This window comes from Pseudophryne corroboree, chromosome 3, assembly GCF_028390025.1.
Source record: "Pseudophryne corroboree isolate aPseCor3 chromosome 3, aPseCor3.hap2, whole genome shotgun sequence".
In the NCBI taxonomy this organism is placed as follows: domain Eukaryota; kingdom Metazoa; phylum Chordata; class Amphibia; order Anura; family Myobatrachidae; genus Pseudophryne; species Pseudophryne corroboree.
In genome coordinates this window covers 431,552,890-431,570,534 of record NC_086446.1, presented here as the reverse complement: position 1 = coordinate 431,570,534, position 17,645 = coordinate 431,552,890, and the positions used below count along the sequence as shown (strand labels likewise).

General features: G+C 44.2%; 1 protein-coding gene and 1 pseudogene across 1 annotated transcript in view; one reads left to right on the top strand and one right to left on the bottom strand.

The window, feature by feature from the left end:
* Positions 1 to 17,645, top strand: part of BPIFB6 (BPI fold containing family B member 6) — a 181,899-nt gene that overhangs the window by 135,265 nt on the left and 28,989 nt on the right. Inside the window, exons 6-9 of the mRNA XM_063963591.1 lie at positions 8,855 to 8,915; positions 10,889 to 10,980; positions 13,548 to 13,724; positions 15,842 to 15,895. Coding sequence (XP_063819661.1) covers positions 8,855 to 8,915; positions 10,889 to 10,980; positions 13,548 to 13,724; positions 15,842 to 15,895 — 384 coding nt within the window. The remainder of the gene's footprint in view (positions 1 to 8,854; positions 8,916 to 10,888; positions 10,981 to 13,547; positions 13,725 to 15,841; positions 15,896 to 17,645) is intronic.
* On the bottom strand, positions 7,673 to 7,791 carry LOC134893657 (5S ribosomal RNA; annotated as a pseudogene).

The window sequence follows — 17,645 nt, the reverse complement described above, 5'->3', positions numbered from 1 at the left end:
TCAGCAAGTTCGTTACAGAAAGGGACGGGAAATGATTTGTCCATTGCACCATTCCCGTCGTTGTATCAGTATATTGTAAGGGCGTATGTAAGAATGAGTAAAGAGTAGAGATCGCCTTGGAAGAGGGGTTCCCAGCCAGCAACAACCTATCCAACGGATTGTCATAGTCCTGTGGGGATAATAATCTAGAGACAGTAGCTACATAATGTTGAGCTTGTAAGTATGCTAAGGGGAACGTATTCAGTATTGGGAAGAGTGCCACTGCCTGTACCAGCGTGAGTGGTTTTTGCGATTCACCACTTATAATTTGTCGTATAGAAGTAATACCATGCCGTTCCCAAAGAGTGAAAGGATGGTTCGCGTTTCCGTCCTGAAAACGATTATTGCGGACTAGGGGGAGGAAAAGGGACGCATGTGGATTCAGGGAGCATTTACGTCGCAGGACATGCCAGACTTTCCGAGTGGACATTAGTAGTGGGTTCGCTCGAACCGAGGCAGGTATTTCTTCCTCATGTAAATGCAAGAAGGAGATCATACTACCACCACCCAGAAAGGCGGATTCTAAGACCGTGTTGGAGTACATATTCCCTCCATGTAGCCAATCTCTCAAATAGCGTAAGTGGGAGGCGTGACTATATTCCAATACATTGGGGAGATTTACACCTCCATTGTGTCTACGCTGTTGTAATTTTACCAAGCTAATTCGTGCTCGCTTACCATTCCAAATGAATGTACGTATTATTTTGTTGATTTTTGTCGTGGCATTTCTAGAAAGTAAAATAGGAAGGGATTGCAATGGATATAAAAGCCTAGGAAATAGGATCATTTTCACCAGGTTCACTCTGCCCAAAAACGATATTTTAAGATGTCTCCAACGTTCAGTGTCTTCCCTCATACTGCGAATGATTTGTCTTAGATTAAGGCTATATAGGTTTGCCAAATTTTTTGGGATTTGTACCCCTAGATAAGTGATCGCTTTAGTTGTCCATCCAACTGTGGCTTCTCTGAACCAGGCCGGGCGTGCATAGCCTGGCTTTAAATATAGGGCCGTGGATTTTTCAAAGTTGACCTCGAATCCCGATACCCTTCCAAATTCCCTAATACGCTCCATCAGCGGTCCCAGGGCCCCCCTTGGTTCCGATAGGAACAAGAGGACATCGTCGGCGAATGCCGACATTTTAACCTCCTCCATTCCAACATTAATGCCCCTAAATTGGGACCAATTCTGCAGTACCCGCAACATGGGGTCTAGTGCTAGATTGAAGAGTAGGGGCGAGAGGGGGCAACCCTGCCTCGTCCCTCTGGTAAGCTCAATTTTATCCCCCTTTGTCCCATTAATCAGTAGTGAGGTGTTTGGTTGGGTATAGAAAATTTTTATTAGAGATTGGAATGTTAGTCCAAAACCCCTCCTCTCTAGTATGTCGTGTAGATAGGGCCAAGAAACCATGTCAAATGCTTTAGTTGCATCTAGGATTAGAAGCATATTTGGGGTATCCGTCTGGAGGTTTGCCGCCATTACTGCAGCTATGGCAGTGCGGATTCCCTTTACTGAGTGTCTGCCCTTGGTAAAGCCCAGTTGGTGGTCTGTGAGCATGGACGCTAAAAAGGATTGGAGCCGGTCTGCCATTATCTTAGCTAAGATTTTGAAGTCAACGTTCAAAAGCGTGATGGGCCGGTAAGAGGATGGTAGGGAAAGGTTTTTATTGGGTTTTGGTAGAAGAGTTGTAAAAGCCTGGTTGAAAGTGGAGTACGTAGGAAATTCTGATTGGATATGTTTATATAAGGCATGTATTGCTGGGATGGCATCATGATGTAAGAGTTTGTAGTATTCTATGGAGTAACCATCCGGTCCCGGCGATTTGTTAAGATGCATAGAAGAGATCGCCTTAGCAATCTCCTCCTCTGTGATTGCTCTCTCGAGATCTTCCCTCTGTAAGGGTGTTATGCAAGGGAGATTCGCCTAATCTAATAGTTTATCTGACAAGACCGAGTCATGTGGTGTTGGAGCGTAAAGCTGACGGAAATAGTTCTGGAATGTCCGTATAATGTCCGCAGTTTTAGTGTGCAGTGTATCAGTGCGACTGTCAAGTATAGTAGATATGTGTCCACGCCTCTTGAAGCTCTTGGTCATGTTTGCCAGTAAAGTTCCCGTTTTGTTTCCCCAGCGGAAGTATTTTTGTTTAGTGTAGTCCAGCTTTTGCTGAGCTTGTGTTTTTAAGAAACTATCATACAGTCGGCGTGATTCAATATAGGTGTTGTGAGTGAGGGAAGTAGGGTCTGAGATATATGCTGCCAGGTGTGTCCGCATAGTGTGTAGTAGGTCATCATGTTGTGCCTTGTTTACCCGATTTCTGTTCGCTACATATGACATAATGTGTCCCCTCATCACCACCTTGGACGTTTCCCAAAATAAAACAGGGTTATCCCAATGTTCCAGATTATCATCCGAAAACTCCTCCCACTTCAATCTGAGAAACCTTTTGAATTGTTCTGAGTGGAAGAGGTAAGAGGGGAACCGCCAGAAGAATGGGCGTGAGCCCACAGGTCGGGTATTGAGCGTAACTGACACTGGTGCGTGGTCGGAAACTGCAATATCCCCTATCTGGGTATCTATGGTGTCAGAGAGTAAGGGCGTGGACAGCAGTATATAGTCTATGCGAGAGAAGGACCCATGGACCGCCGAGTGGAATGTGTAAGACCTATCCGTGGGGTTAAACATTCTCCATGGATCAATTAAAGAATGATCCACGAGTAATCTAGAAATCTGGCGCCACTGAGGGGCCATCCGGTTCGCCGGGGTCGGGCATTTATCGATCAAAGGATCTAAAATTGTGTTGAAATCACCGCCTATTATGAGTTCGTGATTACTTCTACTATGGAGGAGTTGCTAGATACGTTGGTAAAAAGCTGGTTGATCAACGTTAGGAGCATACAAATTGATCAGAGTGAACCTAGCATCATATATCTGGATGTCCATAAGAATATAGCGGCCCTCCGGGTCTAGGTCTGTATTTAAGATAGTGTAGGGGAGGTGTCGCGCCAAGACTATTGCCACTCCCCGTGCTTTGGTACGGTAAGGCGCAGAAAAGCAATCTCCTATCCACCCATCCCGCAGAGCGGAGTCCTCTCCCCTCCTCCAATGCATCTCTTGAACATAGACAATATCAGGTCTTAGTTTTTTAAGGGCGGAGGTCACTTTTTTGCGTTTTATTGGGGTGTTGAGACCCCCCACATTCCATGAGGTAATTTTGATGGAACAGGGTAGTTGTTGGGTAGGGTTACGTGGTCCAGGATGATGAGTCGTCATCCTATACCTGTCAGGGGGTGTGTGTAGATACGGGTACAATTATTATACATGGGGTCACCCTTGTCCCAGCGAGCAGGGCCAACCCCAAGGGCGCGCAGTGGGCACAGATCCGGACCCAACACAGAAAATAAAACCATGTACAGTGAGTATAACCATGAAAGTTCCAGCTTCAAAAGAAAATTTTCAAACTTTTTCCCATCCAAACAAACACCACGCCAGCCCCTGAATAACGTTTCAGTGGGTGGCAAGCATGGACAGAAACAGTACCAAACATGGAAAATAAACATCACACCAACTATAGGCGTAACATATAAGTGGTAAATCCAAAGGTATCGATTACCACAAAGTCAGGAGAGCATATCGTCTCAATTCCAGTAAGCCATATAGGCTCATTAATGAGGACAGGGACCTAAATACAATCAGTTAGGTGAGTTCCTAGATTAACGAGTCAGTTGTAGGTGGGCCCGGGCCTCGGTCGGATTGTCAAAAATAAGTGTCTGCCCATTCTCAGTAATTTTTAGTTTTGCCGGGTATAACAATGCGAAGCGCTTGTTGTTGTCCACTAGGAACTTACAGAGCGGTGAGAACTCTTTACGTTTCTGGGCCACCGCGACGGAGAAGTCCTGGAAAATGAGGATCCGATGATCCTCAACGACCAGATCACGATTCCGTTTAAAAGCCGTGAGGATCCTCTCTTTGTCACGGTAGTCCAGAAATTTGGCAATTACTGGGCGGGGTCTCCTGTCAGGTCCATCACGCTCTGGGCCCAGCCTATGGGCTCGTTCAATGCGAGTGATGTCCATGTCACTACGGAGGTTGAGCGCCTCAACCAGCCGTATACTTATAAAATCTGTCAAGGCCGACCCTCAAATCTGTTCAGGGATGCCTACAAAACGGAGGTTATACTGCCTATGTCGGTTTTCTAAGTCGTCTACCTTGTCGACAAGCGCTTGGTAGGAGGCCATGGTAGAGGAGTTGGACGACCGTGTGGCAATTAAGTAATCTTCAACGTCACTAACCCTTTGTTCCAGTGTATCCAATCTATTAGTATGGTCAGTCAAGGAGGTTAGAGCTGAGTCTAAGGACGTTTGTAATTTATCCAACCTTTTATCAATTTTAGGCATAAGTTGATCAAATTTAGCCTCAATTCTAGGGAGGAAATTTTTAAATTTTTCGTCTATCATGGGCATGAGTAATTCAAATTTCTCCTCTATTTTTGGCATTAACACATTAAGTAATGATGATGCCACGTCCGAGGGCGATGCAATAGGACCTCCACTCTCCCCCATTGCATGTACGGGAGAGGAGCTACCCTGCGGTGAGGGCGGAGAAGGGCCAGGCTTCGCTGGCGTTTTTTTGGGGTTAACCATAGTACGAGTAGTTCTGGGTGGGAGTGAGGACAGTGGTTTGTTAAGGAACTTGTCCACATACCAAGCAAAAAGATAAGAGACCCTAACTCCAAGGTATCAAGGATAAAACAGTTTCAGCCCTGGGTTGATATTATTAAATAGAAGAGAGACCGCTCTCCTGAGAATCGGCGAGGTCACATCTTAAATAAAATCAAGCAGTAAATACTAAAATAGAAATGACCCTGAGCGTAATATAACAGTGGGTGTGTCTAGGAGATTGTACAATAATCTGAGTAGTAGTTGAAGCACTAACATTAGGGTCTAAAGGATATGACCCACAGTAACGTCAAGTGAATCACATAGATTATAAATATTTTTTCTCCAATGTTATAGTGCAGCACTGTGAATCTTACAACAAGTATTTTCAGACCGGCCACTAGCTGGCAATATAATCACAGGAGAGAGTTTCAGTATTTCAGCACGCCGGCTGTGCACAGATATATATAGGTGAAAGAAGAAAAGAAGAAAAAAAAAATAGAAATAGAAAAATAATAACAGTTGTGATAGTCCTGCAATTTAAGAGGACAGAAGCGTGTCTCTTACGTATATAGGACAGTTCATACCCTCAGTTGGTTAAATATAAACAGCAGTTGGAGTTTGGATAGCACAGTGCAGTTCAGAGCAGCTTACTTCACGTGTCTTTGAGAGCAGGGACACAATAATGGTCCAGTCGTCCAGGCTCTTTAAGAATATCAGAGAAAAAGAAGGTGCAGGAGGGATCACTGGATGGGGAGGGAGAGCATGAGGGGGGGTATGGAGTACACGTAAGGAGGGAACGGATTAAAGTATAGGGAGGAGTGTAGGCAGTTGTAAGGAGTGCTAGTGGTAAGGAAGAAGAGGAAAAAAATAAATAAATAAAATAAAACAAAAATGGGGTCACACAGACAGTATTAGTACCTGGGGGGGGAGTAAATATCAGAGCAGCGTGGATCTGCAGATCAGGCAGGAGTGCCACGATGGGTTTGGTATGGGTGCTCACTCTGACCCCGCAGCAGGATACTGTTTCAGAGTCCAGACACTCCGTAGTCGTCTTTGTGTTCAGAGATATTGCGTAGCATTGGGCGAGAGCAGTAAAGGAGGGTCAGTCGGGTGGGAGACGGAGCAAACACCCAGTCAGGGTCATGTATCCTCGTGGCAGCACTGGGGGCATCCACAGGTCTGTGTTACATCCAGCCAGCCCAGGGATACGACGGTGGCGATGTCCGCGGCTGCAGTGTTCCAGCGTCCGTTGGTGTTGCTACAAACATGCAGGGTTTAGGTGAAGGGTAGCCGCATCGCTCCAGCTGGCGGGTCGCGATGATCTCCCCAAGGCAGGGGGGTCCCCGACAGCGGCGGTGTGCAGTTCGTGGGTGTCAGCGGGATCAAGATAGCCGAGCACCAGCCCAGTCCCCAGGTCTCTCCCCCGCCAGTGATTCACGCCGGGTCCACACCCAGTCGTCGCTAGGGCTGTAGGGTCAATCTCAGGGGTCAATGGCAGAAGGAGATTCGCGCCATGCTGGCGTTCACGATGGCCGTCTCGTCTGAGGGCCTGACTCCGGGGTAATACACGGTCCTCCTCGGTCCCCCTCCACACCACAGGTATCTCTATGTGCAGGAGAACCTCGATGACAATATGGTGTGGGAATTCCAGTGATGGGTCCCGCAGAAAACGAGGTTTATTAGGGGTATATTGTGCTTGTCAGAGGAGTTCTATTAAAAAACGGCCATACTAGCTTGCTTCGCCCCCGGAAGTTGGGCTGGGGACAGCAGCGGTTCAAGCAGATCAGTAGTGTAAAATCTTGACCAGGTCAGGTCATGCCCTCCTGCAGGATCCTCTTAATGGGGCAGCACAACTACTCCAGGCCATGGTCTCTGGCTCCCACGTAGGCCCCGACTTGCAGGGGGCTCCCAGAAATGTAGAGGACCGCACAGCTGCACTGTGGAGGGGGCACCTATGCAGCAGCAGGACCCCGGGGCACAGCCGCCACCCGTGAGAGCGGTACGGAGCGGCTGATGAGAGGGCCGGGTGTAGCAAGATGGCCGCTGTCAGCTTGGGTGCAGGGGCCGGGAAGCCGCTGCCGCAGCTCCAGAGGATGGGGATCGGAGGTCCGGGGTCCGTCGCTGCACCGGGTGACCCGGAGCAGGTAGGAGGCGGATGGGGAGCTGGATGTGAGGCTGGGGGGAGCTGTACGGAGCGGCTGATGAGAGGGCCGGGTGTTGCAAGATGGCCGCCGTCAACTTGGGTGCAGGGGCCGGGAAGCCGCTGCCGCAGCTCCAGAGGACGGGGATCGGAGGTCCGGGGTCTGTCGCTGCACCGGGTGACCCGGAGCAGGTAGGAGGCGGATGGGGAGCTGGATGTGAGGCTGGGGGGAGCTGCCGGGGACCTCACTGTGCCCGCGGACCGATCACGGAGCCCGCGCCCGGGAAGGTCCCAAACTCGAGGCCCCGGCTGCGGTGCTGGGTGGAGGCCTCAACGTAAAAATACAGCGGGTGGGCGCCTCCCCGGTCTCTCCGGGTCCCGAACCCGGTGGGCAGCAGCGGGTGGGTGGGAAGAGGTAGAGATGCCGGGGGAAAAAGCATATATATAATAGGGCTAGTAGGAGCTCATAGCAGGCACGTCTGCACAGTTTGCTAGCTAGGCCACACCCCCCGTGTATTAACTTTTTAACTTTAAATGAAAATCACTTCCAACATATGGAGTCTAGTGACCAAAGTATTTATGATAAAATATCTGTTCAATAGTCCAGGAATAATCCAGTAATAAAATCTTCATCACATGGAAAGATAATGAAAAAAACACTTTACATCCAAAAATGTATGAGGGTGGCTTCCTACCAGATTTTGGATTTCTGAAGTGCACCAAATTTATGGCTGTATGGATGTTTCAACGTCCCTGGGGACAATCAGCTCCAAGCAATGGGCACCTCGTCCTCTCCTCGTCTAGGTGATCAGCCACCAGTTGTTGTAATCAGCCTGGAACCGACAGCACCATGTTTTCCCAGGTGGTCTCCCATCCAAGTACTAACCAGGCCCAACACTGCTTAGCTTCCTAGAACAGATGAGATTGGGCGTATCCAGTGTGGTGTGGCTGTAGAGAAACATCTGGTTTAAGATAAGTAGAGATTCCCTTTTTTGTTTTTTTCAATTAAGGGGAGCGCAGGAAAGAGGACATTCAGAAATTTTGGTAGTTGGAAGTATTATACCGTTAAGCCCGCCCCCGGTCAATAGGAGTCCAGGGGGCAAGCTTAGCTTAAATCCATAATAGCTTATGCTGATTCCCAAGATGCATGGCTGTCCCCAGGAATTCAGCCAGTACTAGCAGTATGCATGGCTACCCTGGAAGATTTCCGTGCATACCACTGAAGGGGTTAATCCGGGACACCTATGATTTACACAGGATCTCTGGCTGGCTAAATTCAAGTCTGCATCTCTCCTGGTTTTAATCAGCCACAGAACCTGTGAAAATCATAGGTGTCTCAGATTAAAGGCATATTTTGGGAAGTCTAGCTATAGTCCATCTGTACTGGAAATTCTTAATACTGCATAAGGAGATCACTCTATATATTTTTATCTAGGGCCGGTTCTTCTGGCGATTCCCCTAGTCTACTGAACTAGCTCAGAGTAGGGGACTCTGACTGTGGAATGATGCCCACATCTGGAAGAAAACCCCATACAGCTCAGACAGGCTGTACCTACAGCTGCATCTGATGGTTTCCTGGGATTGCTAACCTGTAAATGCATGAAGCATTACAGTACCTGCACTGCGCTTTGTATAAGGCATACTATAATCTGCTAACTGCTGATTATGCTCTCGTCATGGGCGGACCACACACACTCTATAATCAAGCTTTGGCAAACCTCTAGGAATCCTGCATTTGCCCCAGTGTCTCACCTCATTTTGTAGGTTACCAATTAATGGAATTTAAAGTGAACATATAAGTGATACGCAGCGTTCAGCTAAGGAAAAATGTAACCACCGTTACTTGGCGGTCACATTTCACTGTGAAGATATTTCTCTAACTAGCTGTGAGATTTTATTGAGGAGTGCTAAAAGGACATATATTACAAATGATTGAACTTACAATACAAAGGCTCAGAGAACAACATCCAATACGTAAAATAAATCAAACTTATTACAAAAATTCTTTTTACGTTTCAGCTGTGCCCAGCAGTGGACTTCATACTTAGCGAAGTTAATAAAAGGTTATGCACGAAAGACAGTAAGTATGACCAGCCAGAAGATAAGCATTTATTTGCAAAGGCACAATATATTTTGGAGATTTATAAGAAAATAAATATGAGTGCAAAAAATGATGGCTTTGCTTATACAGAAAAATATGATATATGCTATCATTTGTAAACTCATCTATGAGACAGGTGCAAGTAATCATAAGGAGTCCATGGTGCATCATGCTGGTGCTACTTTCAACTCACTACGAACACTCAGAACATTAAGATTTATTGAACTCTTTGGAGAATGTCTACTGTGTATGACTGGACACTCATTGTGAATATGACTGACATGTGCCTTTGGAAATTCACGGCAGCAAAGTGGATAGCATTACTTCCACACCATGCTGGGACCATGGGTTTGAGTCCAACCAGGTTCCTATTTGAGCACATGTTCTACTCATGTTTGCATGGGTATCCACTGGGTACTCCAGTTCACATCCCACAGTGCAAATGGTTACTGATAAAAATGGACCCAGTTGTGTGTGTTGAATGGAAGAGCGTTCTGACTGTAAATTAAGATGGATCAGAGACTGATGTGAATGATTAAATATTCTGTGAATTATTATGGAACAATATAAATAACTGGTACTTGGCAAGTTTTCAATTAACCTTTATTTTCTGAGCGTTCACAGTCCAATCTGTTTGTTGAAGAAGCCAAGTCATCATGAGACCTGTAGGCTACTCCTAATATCTACAGTCATTTACTTTCACTTCTACCATAAGGGACAGTGATGAACAAAGACAACTATGGTTCCTGTTCCTGGGAAATACACCCATACAAAATATAACTGTGAAATCTACTAGTAGTTTTTTAACATAAAGAAACTTATCCTTTACAAAAAGGCTCTCCTACATGTTTTAATGCTAAACAAAATTGATCCAGGCAGCAAAGTCGCAACAAGTACCAGGCAATTCCAATATGAACTGGCAGCACTGATAGAAGGGCATCCACAGAATAAGTTCTGATTTACAGTGTCACACGTAGGCCATCCACAGAATGAGTTCTGATTTACAGTGTTCATCATGGACATATGGGAATAAGGCCTGTGAAGGAGCCTAAACACCGCCCTCCACCCCCACCTACCCTCTTCTTAGTAGCAACAAAACAGCCCCATGCTAAATGCACCAGGGCACTTCCATTTTGTATAAGTGGAAATAAACCCTATGGAATGGAAACACAAAATGAGAATAAACCCAGTCATTGATCAACATTTAACATGGTAGTCATAGGTCAGACAAGATGGTCTTCAGCAGTGACCTGTTACGTACTCCAATAGAGACTGACAATTTTGTATAAAAGTGGTATATTATATTATCCTAGTAGGAGGACCCATGAAAAAAAGTAGACAAACAGCCAGAGTAGGCCATAAATCTAATCTAATTAAAGGGTGGAATTGTAATTCTTCTCCTACATTAGACTGCTACTACCATTCTTGGCTCTGTGTCACTGAATAACTAAAGCCCCGTACACACTGGGCGACAAAACAGGATATGAATGATAACGATCTTTTTTTGCAAGATCTATTATTCATATCGTCCAGTGTGTATGGATAAACAATGAACAATATGCGCACATGCTGGTCGTTCTCATTCAACCGTGATCTACAAACATGCAGCTCAATGTTAACTACTGTATATCGTTGAGCTGCATGTTCGGGGAGTGAGGGGGTTGACGTTACTGAACGATCGAACATCTATATCTTTCAGTGTGTATGCACTGGCGATCTTCCTTAATTAGAAATCAGCGATATAGCGCTGATTGCTAACTGGGGGGGGGGGGGGGGGGGTCGCCCAGTGAATACTTGGCTTCAGTCCATCATGTTTAGTATAAAATACTGTACATTCCTATCGAATCATCTTCACCTTGTGCTTCATAACAAAACACATTCCAATGTGCAGTCATGAACAGATATTTGTAACAATGAGTGTCTGCTGCACTAATTTGCTGTATCCTGTCCAGTTAGTTTGCCTTTTGGAAAATCTGGAAGTCTCCACTACATGGAATCTCCAATATCAACCGTGACAGAAGAACATGTTGAGATAGAGTTCAATGTGAGTCTAATGTACATTCCTAGTAGGCAGGAGTATTTTCTTGAGACATCTACATTTACAATGTGTTAGCTATAAAAATAAATTCCCTATCGGTTCTCATATTTTTTACACTCTTTGCACTGTTGATATAATTTTGTTGCTTTTAATAATACTTGAGGACAGGGGTGGTAAACTGGCCAATCTGTAACTAAAAATAGTGTATTACGAAACAGACCCTTAGAATCTACCACTGAATGTCTGCTTTCTATTAATGACTCAGATTAATAATTGATTTCTTTTTCACTAAGACTGAAATTTATTCCTTCCTGACCCCAAAAAGCTGTCAAGCAGATTAATTACACAGATTCATCACCCTTATAATGCAATCTTATAGTTTTAGATGGAGACGTAATTTCCTTAGATACAGTTAATGGGCTGTCCATCATCACTGTCATTGGTTTGACTGCCATTACAGTAAAGAACCATTTATGCTGGTGGGGGAACTGTCTTTACATGGTTAGTTTGGCTCAGGTATGTGTGACCGGCAGTCAGGAAAGTGCCGATCACCATACCAATGCCGGGATCCGAGAATGGAGATGGCCGGTGAAGGGGGGGTGCAAAAAGCCCCTTGCAGGCTCGGTGGCGAATGTAAGTTCTATTCCCCCTCCATGGGTGTCGCCGACTGTCGGGATTGTAAGGTGGCAGAATGTAGGGGGAGGTATTGTGTCGGGAGTTTTCTGACCCCGGTCACATAACTACATCCCATTAATATACAAGCAAATTAGGACACGCTTTAAGCATATCATGAAGTGGCGACATACGGACAAGACCATTTATTAAAATTAACTTGCTAAAGATAAATGACATTTTAGGGAGGAAGCCAATTATCTGTGGGGTTTGCATGGGGAAAAGCTCCGTACATCACACCTGGAGCTGCTCAATAAACAGCCTTTTCCCGTGCGGTAAACCCTGGGTTAATGAAAGCTAATCCATTGATTCCATGTAATGACAAGCAAATGACAGAATGAGAGGCCTGTCACAATCTAACCAATGCAATGCAGCTTGGAGTGTTGCGGAGATCTAATCACAATAAATTGCACAACATAATATCACTGTAGCTAATTGCTGTTAGACCCTATCTCTCCAGATACCTGTCATTCATGTTGTGACTGTGCCTTACAGGCGTCTCTTCAGTCGTAGCCCATCTCTAACTATAAAGTTATTATGTGCCCACACCTTACATATATACCCCTTCCTCTACCGCTGTTCCACTTCTCCTGATGCAATGAGGAGCAAGGCAAGTAAGCACAAGCAGCACCGGAACTAGATGTCCTGGCACCCTGTGCTGGCCACGCCACCTGAGTGCATGACATAATGACATCATGCTGGGAATTACAGCGATGCCTGGATGCTCCAGGAGGCTGTAAGGGCTGCGGTGTGCACATCTGAAGTATCCAAATGAATAAGTTAATTGGTATTAGGGTTACCAACTATTAATTTTCAGATCCTGAACATGGATCATGACAAGGATGTGCTGTCAATCTGCAGTAAGGTTATATCAGCCCTCAATATACAACTGTTTTATGCTATGTGCCTTACATGCAAACTGCTCTACATGCTATCTGCTCTGCATGCTCTACATGCATCTTACACACAATCAAAGCCCTTTACATGCCCCTTTATATTCCTCAGAGCCCTCTCATGAGTGATGCCCCTTTATATTCCTCAGAGCCCTCTCATGAGTCATGCCCCTTTATATTCCTCAGAGCCCTCTCATGAGTCATGCCCCTTTATATTCCTCAGAGCCCTCTCATGAGTGATGCCCCTTTATATTCCTCAGAGCCCTCTCATGAGTCATGCCCCTTTATATTCCTCAGAGCCCTCTCATGAGTCATGCCCCTTTATATTCCTCAGAGCCCTCTCATGAGTCATGCCCCTTTATATTCCTCAGAGCCCTCTCATGAGTGATGCCCCTTTATATTCCTCAGAGCCCTCTCATGAGTCATGCCCCTTTATATTCCTCAGAGCCCTCTCATGAGTCATGCCCCTTTATATTCCTCAGAGCCCTCTCATGAGTCATGCCCCTTTATATGGCAGAGGTCCCTCATGCTCCTATGCATTTGATAAAAGGGGAATCAGAGCAGATATCAATGAGATAAGCTGTGGTGCCCCTTCTTAAATAGCCTCAATAAAGTAAATTACAACAATCCGCTTAAAACATATTTGGAAGATCAAGTTTGATTAATGCTTATAGGAAATAAGATATATAATCTAGCTATAAGCTAATAATAAAAATGTCTAAAAGCATGGGTGTATTTATATGTCATGTATACCTAACTTTCTTGTGATGGCTGCAACTCTGTGAATGCAGGCAATGGCAGATTTTTTGTGAATGCGTTTTGCATCTGTGATGTGGAGGTCAGTTGTGTTCAACTCAGCATAAGCCCCTACAAGCTGCACAATAAAATGTGTAAATGTGTTAAATGAACACTTAATGTCCTGTTTAGCCTTTTTTATCTGTGATATATAAATATCTAAAAAGCTATATCAATGCAAATATGTGTTTACACTATATATTTATTTTGAAGGCCCAAGTATTCAATGGAGAAAACACCATTTATCCATCGGAGAACACTACAAACTCCTTTGTGTTGCCCTCTTATCAGGAAACAACAACACTTTTTCTGACATCTACTTTTCTTGGGTGTGCCTTCACTGTATTTCAAGAGGAAGGGGCATTCAACCTCCTGGCTAGTGAAGACGATGTAAGAATTAAAAAATTGGTTTCACTAACACAGTGTAAATACAGAATGCAACAGTTAGTTACAGGGGAAGCATAGAGCATAACTGGGATCTGTATAAAAACTTGAGTATTGGGTACTGATGCTGCTCTTACCCCACCAAAAAGTATAAATTTTAGCTTGAAAATGGTCATAATTAGTTGTATAGACCTTAATATGGTAGAAATGTCTAAATCATGGTAGAACCTGCTTGACTTTCTCAATGGAGTACAAATCTTTTTTGAGAAATTAAATTCATTCTGTTGAACCAATTTATCTAATTGGTTTGAGAATTGATATGCGGAAATCTCTATTCCTTAAGAAAGAATGACCAAAGGTATAAGCATATTAAGGTTCATATTTTTAAAGACAGTAATTTACTGTATATACAGTACACAGACTTTGACACATTAATATACTGTATGCAGGGCCGACAACAGAAATCTTGGGATGCAACCTGTTTTTTTTTATTTTTTTTTTACTTAATTGGTGGGGGCAGAGTGGGCAGTTACAAAAGCATTACTAGAGGCTGAGGCCTAGTTTTCTGTGTCCTTGATCCTCGGGGCCCCCTTGACCCCGGGCCCAGTAGGAGTATCCCCTTTGACACCCCCTGTTGCTGGGCCTAAATATATGCTGGATAGTTTACTTGTGTTATAATCTAATGAAATCTCCAAACTAGGAGTAGAAAATAAATAAAAAAAATTATAAATGACTTTATATTATGTAAAGAAATATTGATTAATTTTAATAAATACATATTTTTCCTTTCAATTTTATATTAGTTATAATTGACTTGGATAGCATTTTCCAGTAGCTGCTAATCATCTTAATTAACTAAGGGGGGGTATTAAGTATCAAACTGCGATGGCGTCTCCCCATGTGCCACAGCAGTGCACAGGAGCAGGACCCACACTGATGCAAACGCCTTTGCCTGATTGACAGGCAGAGGCGTTCACTGGGTGGTACGAGGTGGTGATGTGGTGCTGCGGAAGGTGGTGACATGGTCCTGGGTGGGCATGGTGACAAAAATGGGGATGGGTTCGGGATGGCCACGTGACGCTGTGACCCGGAAAATGCCCGCCGTGCGCCTGCCTTCACAGCCTGGCTGCAGAGGCAGAGGGGCATCCACAAATCAGCAGTGCAATTGCATTGCGATCACATCGCTGCCGGACATTTGCATGCTGGGCGGCCTTACCCTGCAACTGGCAGCTTGCGATCGCAGCCAGTTGCAGCCAGTTGCAGTTTTGCTAGAACCGCAAACCTGCTACTGAAGCTGAATGAGGGCCTACATTTTCATATTTTTTCATGTTGCATTGTATTATATTCAAATAACACTCAACTTACAATGTTTATTTTATAGAATAGAAGCTGATACCGGTTACCAGAGTTTGATTTATTAAATAATAAAATTTGAATTGGATTCTAGGGATTTGCTAAAAATATTTTTTCATTGTATTTCCTTTAGGATGAAATGTGTCTCATGTAATAAAATCCAGCCCTTGTTTTAAATTAGGTACACACAATGGTGGTCATTCCGAGTTGTTCGCTCGCAAGGCGATTTTAGCAGAGTTGCTCACGCTAAGCCGCCGCCTACTGGGAGTGTATCTTAGCATCTTAAAATTGCGAACGATGTATTCGCAATATTGCGAATACAAACTTCTTAGCAGTTTCAGAGTAGCTTCAGACTTACTCGGCATCTGCGATCAGTTCAGTGCTTGTCGTTCCTGGTTTGACGTCACAAACACACCCAGCGTTCGCCCAGACACTACCCCGTTTCTCCGGCCACTCCCGCGTTTTTTCCGGAAACGGTAGCGTTTTTTCCCACACGCCCATAAAACGTCCTGTTTCCGCCCAGTAACACCCATTTCCTGTCAATCACACTACGATCGCCTGAGCGATGAAAAAGCCGTGAGTAAAAATACTACCTTCATAGCAAAATTACTTGGCGCAGTTGCAGTGCGGACATTGCGCATGCGCACTAAGCGGAAAATCGCTGCGATGCGATGAAATTTACCGAGCGAACGACTCGGAATGACCACCAATATACTGTAGAACACCATAGTATTACAATGCCAAAATTAACATTCTTTTTTTTTTCTAAGCTTGCAAATTCAGGGGCAATGTCTGTATCAACACTAAGTGACATCCTTCCTGAGGTAAGTGCAATGTTATAAAAGTATTTATTCCTTTACAGCTTATTCATATTTTTTTTTAAACTTTCTTTTGCATACAAAATGTATAACTGTGTTAAATAAGTGATTGACTACAGTCAAGCTGATTGACTGCAATAGGCCACTTCACATTTTATCTTTCTCCAAGGCTTGATACATTATATCCCCCATTGCCTTGAGAGAAATTCAACATTTGTCCAGGTCATTAAAAAATATGAAAAATTAAGCAATCCAGTGCCATCTTTGTTTTTGTTTTTTGTTTTTACCACAAGTGCTGACATTGGAGAAAGGACACCTGCTATTACAGATGTAATATTTATCTGCACCTTAAGATGGCAGTGTCTGCTGTGTGTATTAATGTTCATTTTCTGATGGAAGCAGGTCAGTGAATTAGCTAAATACTGTATGGATACATCCAAATTATACAGCTGAGTACACTAACATACTTAAAGTTGGACAGAAATGCAAGAATGCAGTTTTTATTTTGTGGGATAAAATATTTAAATAGCATGGTTGTACAAAAATGCAATGTAGGCTTGTATCTGTAACTGCAAAGTAGATAAATCATCTTATCAAGAAGAATGGGGAGATGTACTAAACCTGAAAAGTGATAAATATCACTGTGATAAAGCACCAGCCAATCGGTTCCTAAATGCCATGTCACAGGCTGTGTTTGAAAAATGACAGTTAGGAGCCGATTGGCTGGTGCTTTATCACAGTGATATTTATCACTTTTCAAGCTTAGTACATCTGGCCCAATATGAGAAAAAAGAATATAAAAAAATATTCTTTAACATGATAAGTAGGAAAGAACATACATATAACTACTATAAACAAAGTAACTATCTACACAGAGTTACTGATGCAAAGACAAACAAAATGGGGTTTATCTAAAGATGGATGTAAGTTTGTTTAATTCTTATGTAAAATTTGTTGCAGAATGAACAGTGTGAGGTCCCCACAAAAACCGCATCCAGCACAATGTTAACAAACAGGCTGGGCTGGTCACAATATAACAGGGAAACCCACACTGTCATGCAGGGGGGTATAAAGAGAGGACGGGCCCATGTGTAGTCTCTGTCCGGGCTCCCTCCTTCTAGCAGGCAGAGGCAGCGGCAATGAGAGTGACTCTGAGCACTAGGTGATGCCCAGGTCTCCTGGAAAAGGGTGCAGTGGCCATTTTACTGGTGATTTTCCCTACTGTACATGCGCAAAATGGCAGGATAATGGCAGCAACGCCATTTTCCTGGAGACATGTGCTCCACCTAGTGCTCAGAGTCACTGTCACTGCCATTGCCGGGGGACTCTGGAGAGATGAGTATTAAAAAAATTAGTGCAGGGTGTGCGGTGTGGCCCCTCTGGAACCAGGGCCCCATGTGCCCTGCACACACTGCACCCATTATAGATACGCCACTGTTGTCATGATAAACAGACACAGCCAGTTCATCACAGAGTAATGGGCTTACCAAAAGAACATCTTGCATCACACATATTTTACATAGAAATTACTCATTATAACATTTATGTAACTCAGCACTCACAGTTTTCATCATCGAGTTATTTTAGGTAATTACAAGTTATATGCATTTCAGTCACATCTTTACTTGCAGCTTAAGGGACATTATTTTGTAGTAAAAGGGCATTCACACATAGGGTAATTTGAGTCAGGGCGTGTTGCAAGCATGTATGTAGCGCTCAAATACAAACAATGTCCTTTCTGGCACAGGTTCCCCAA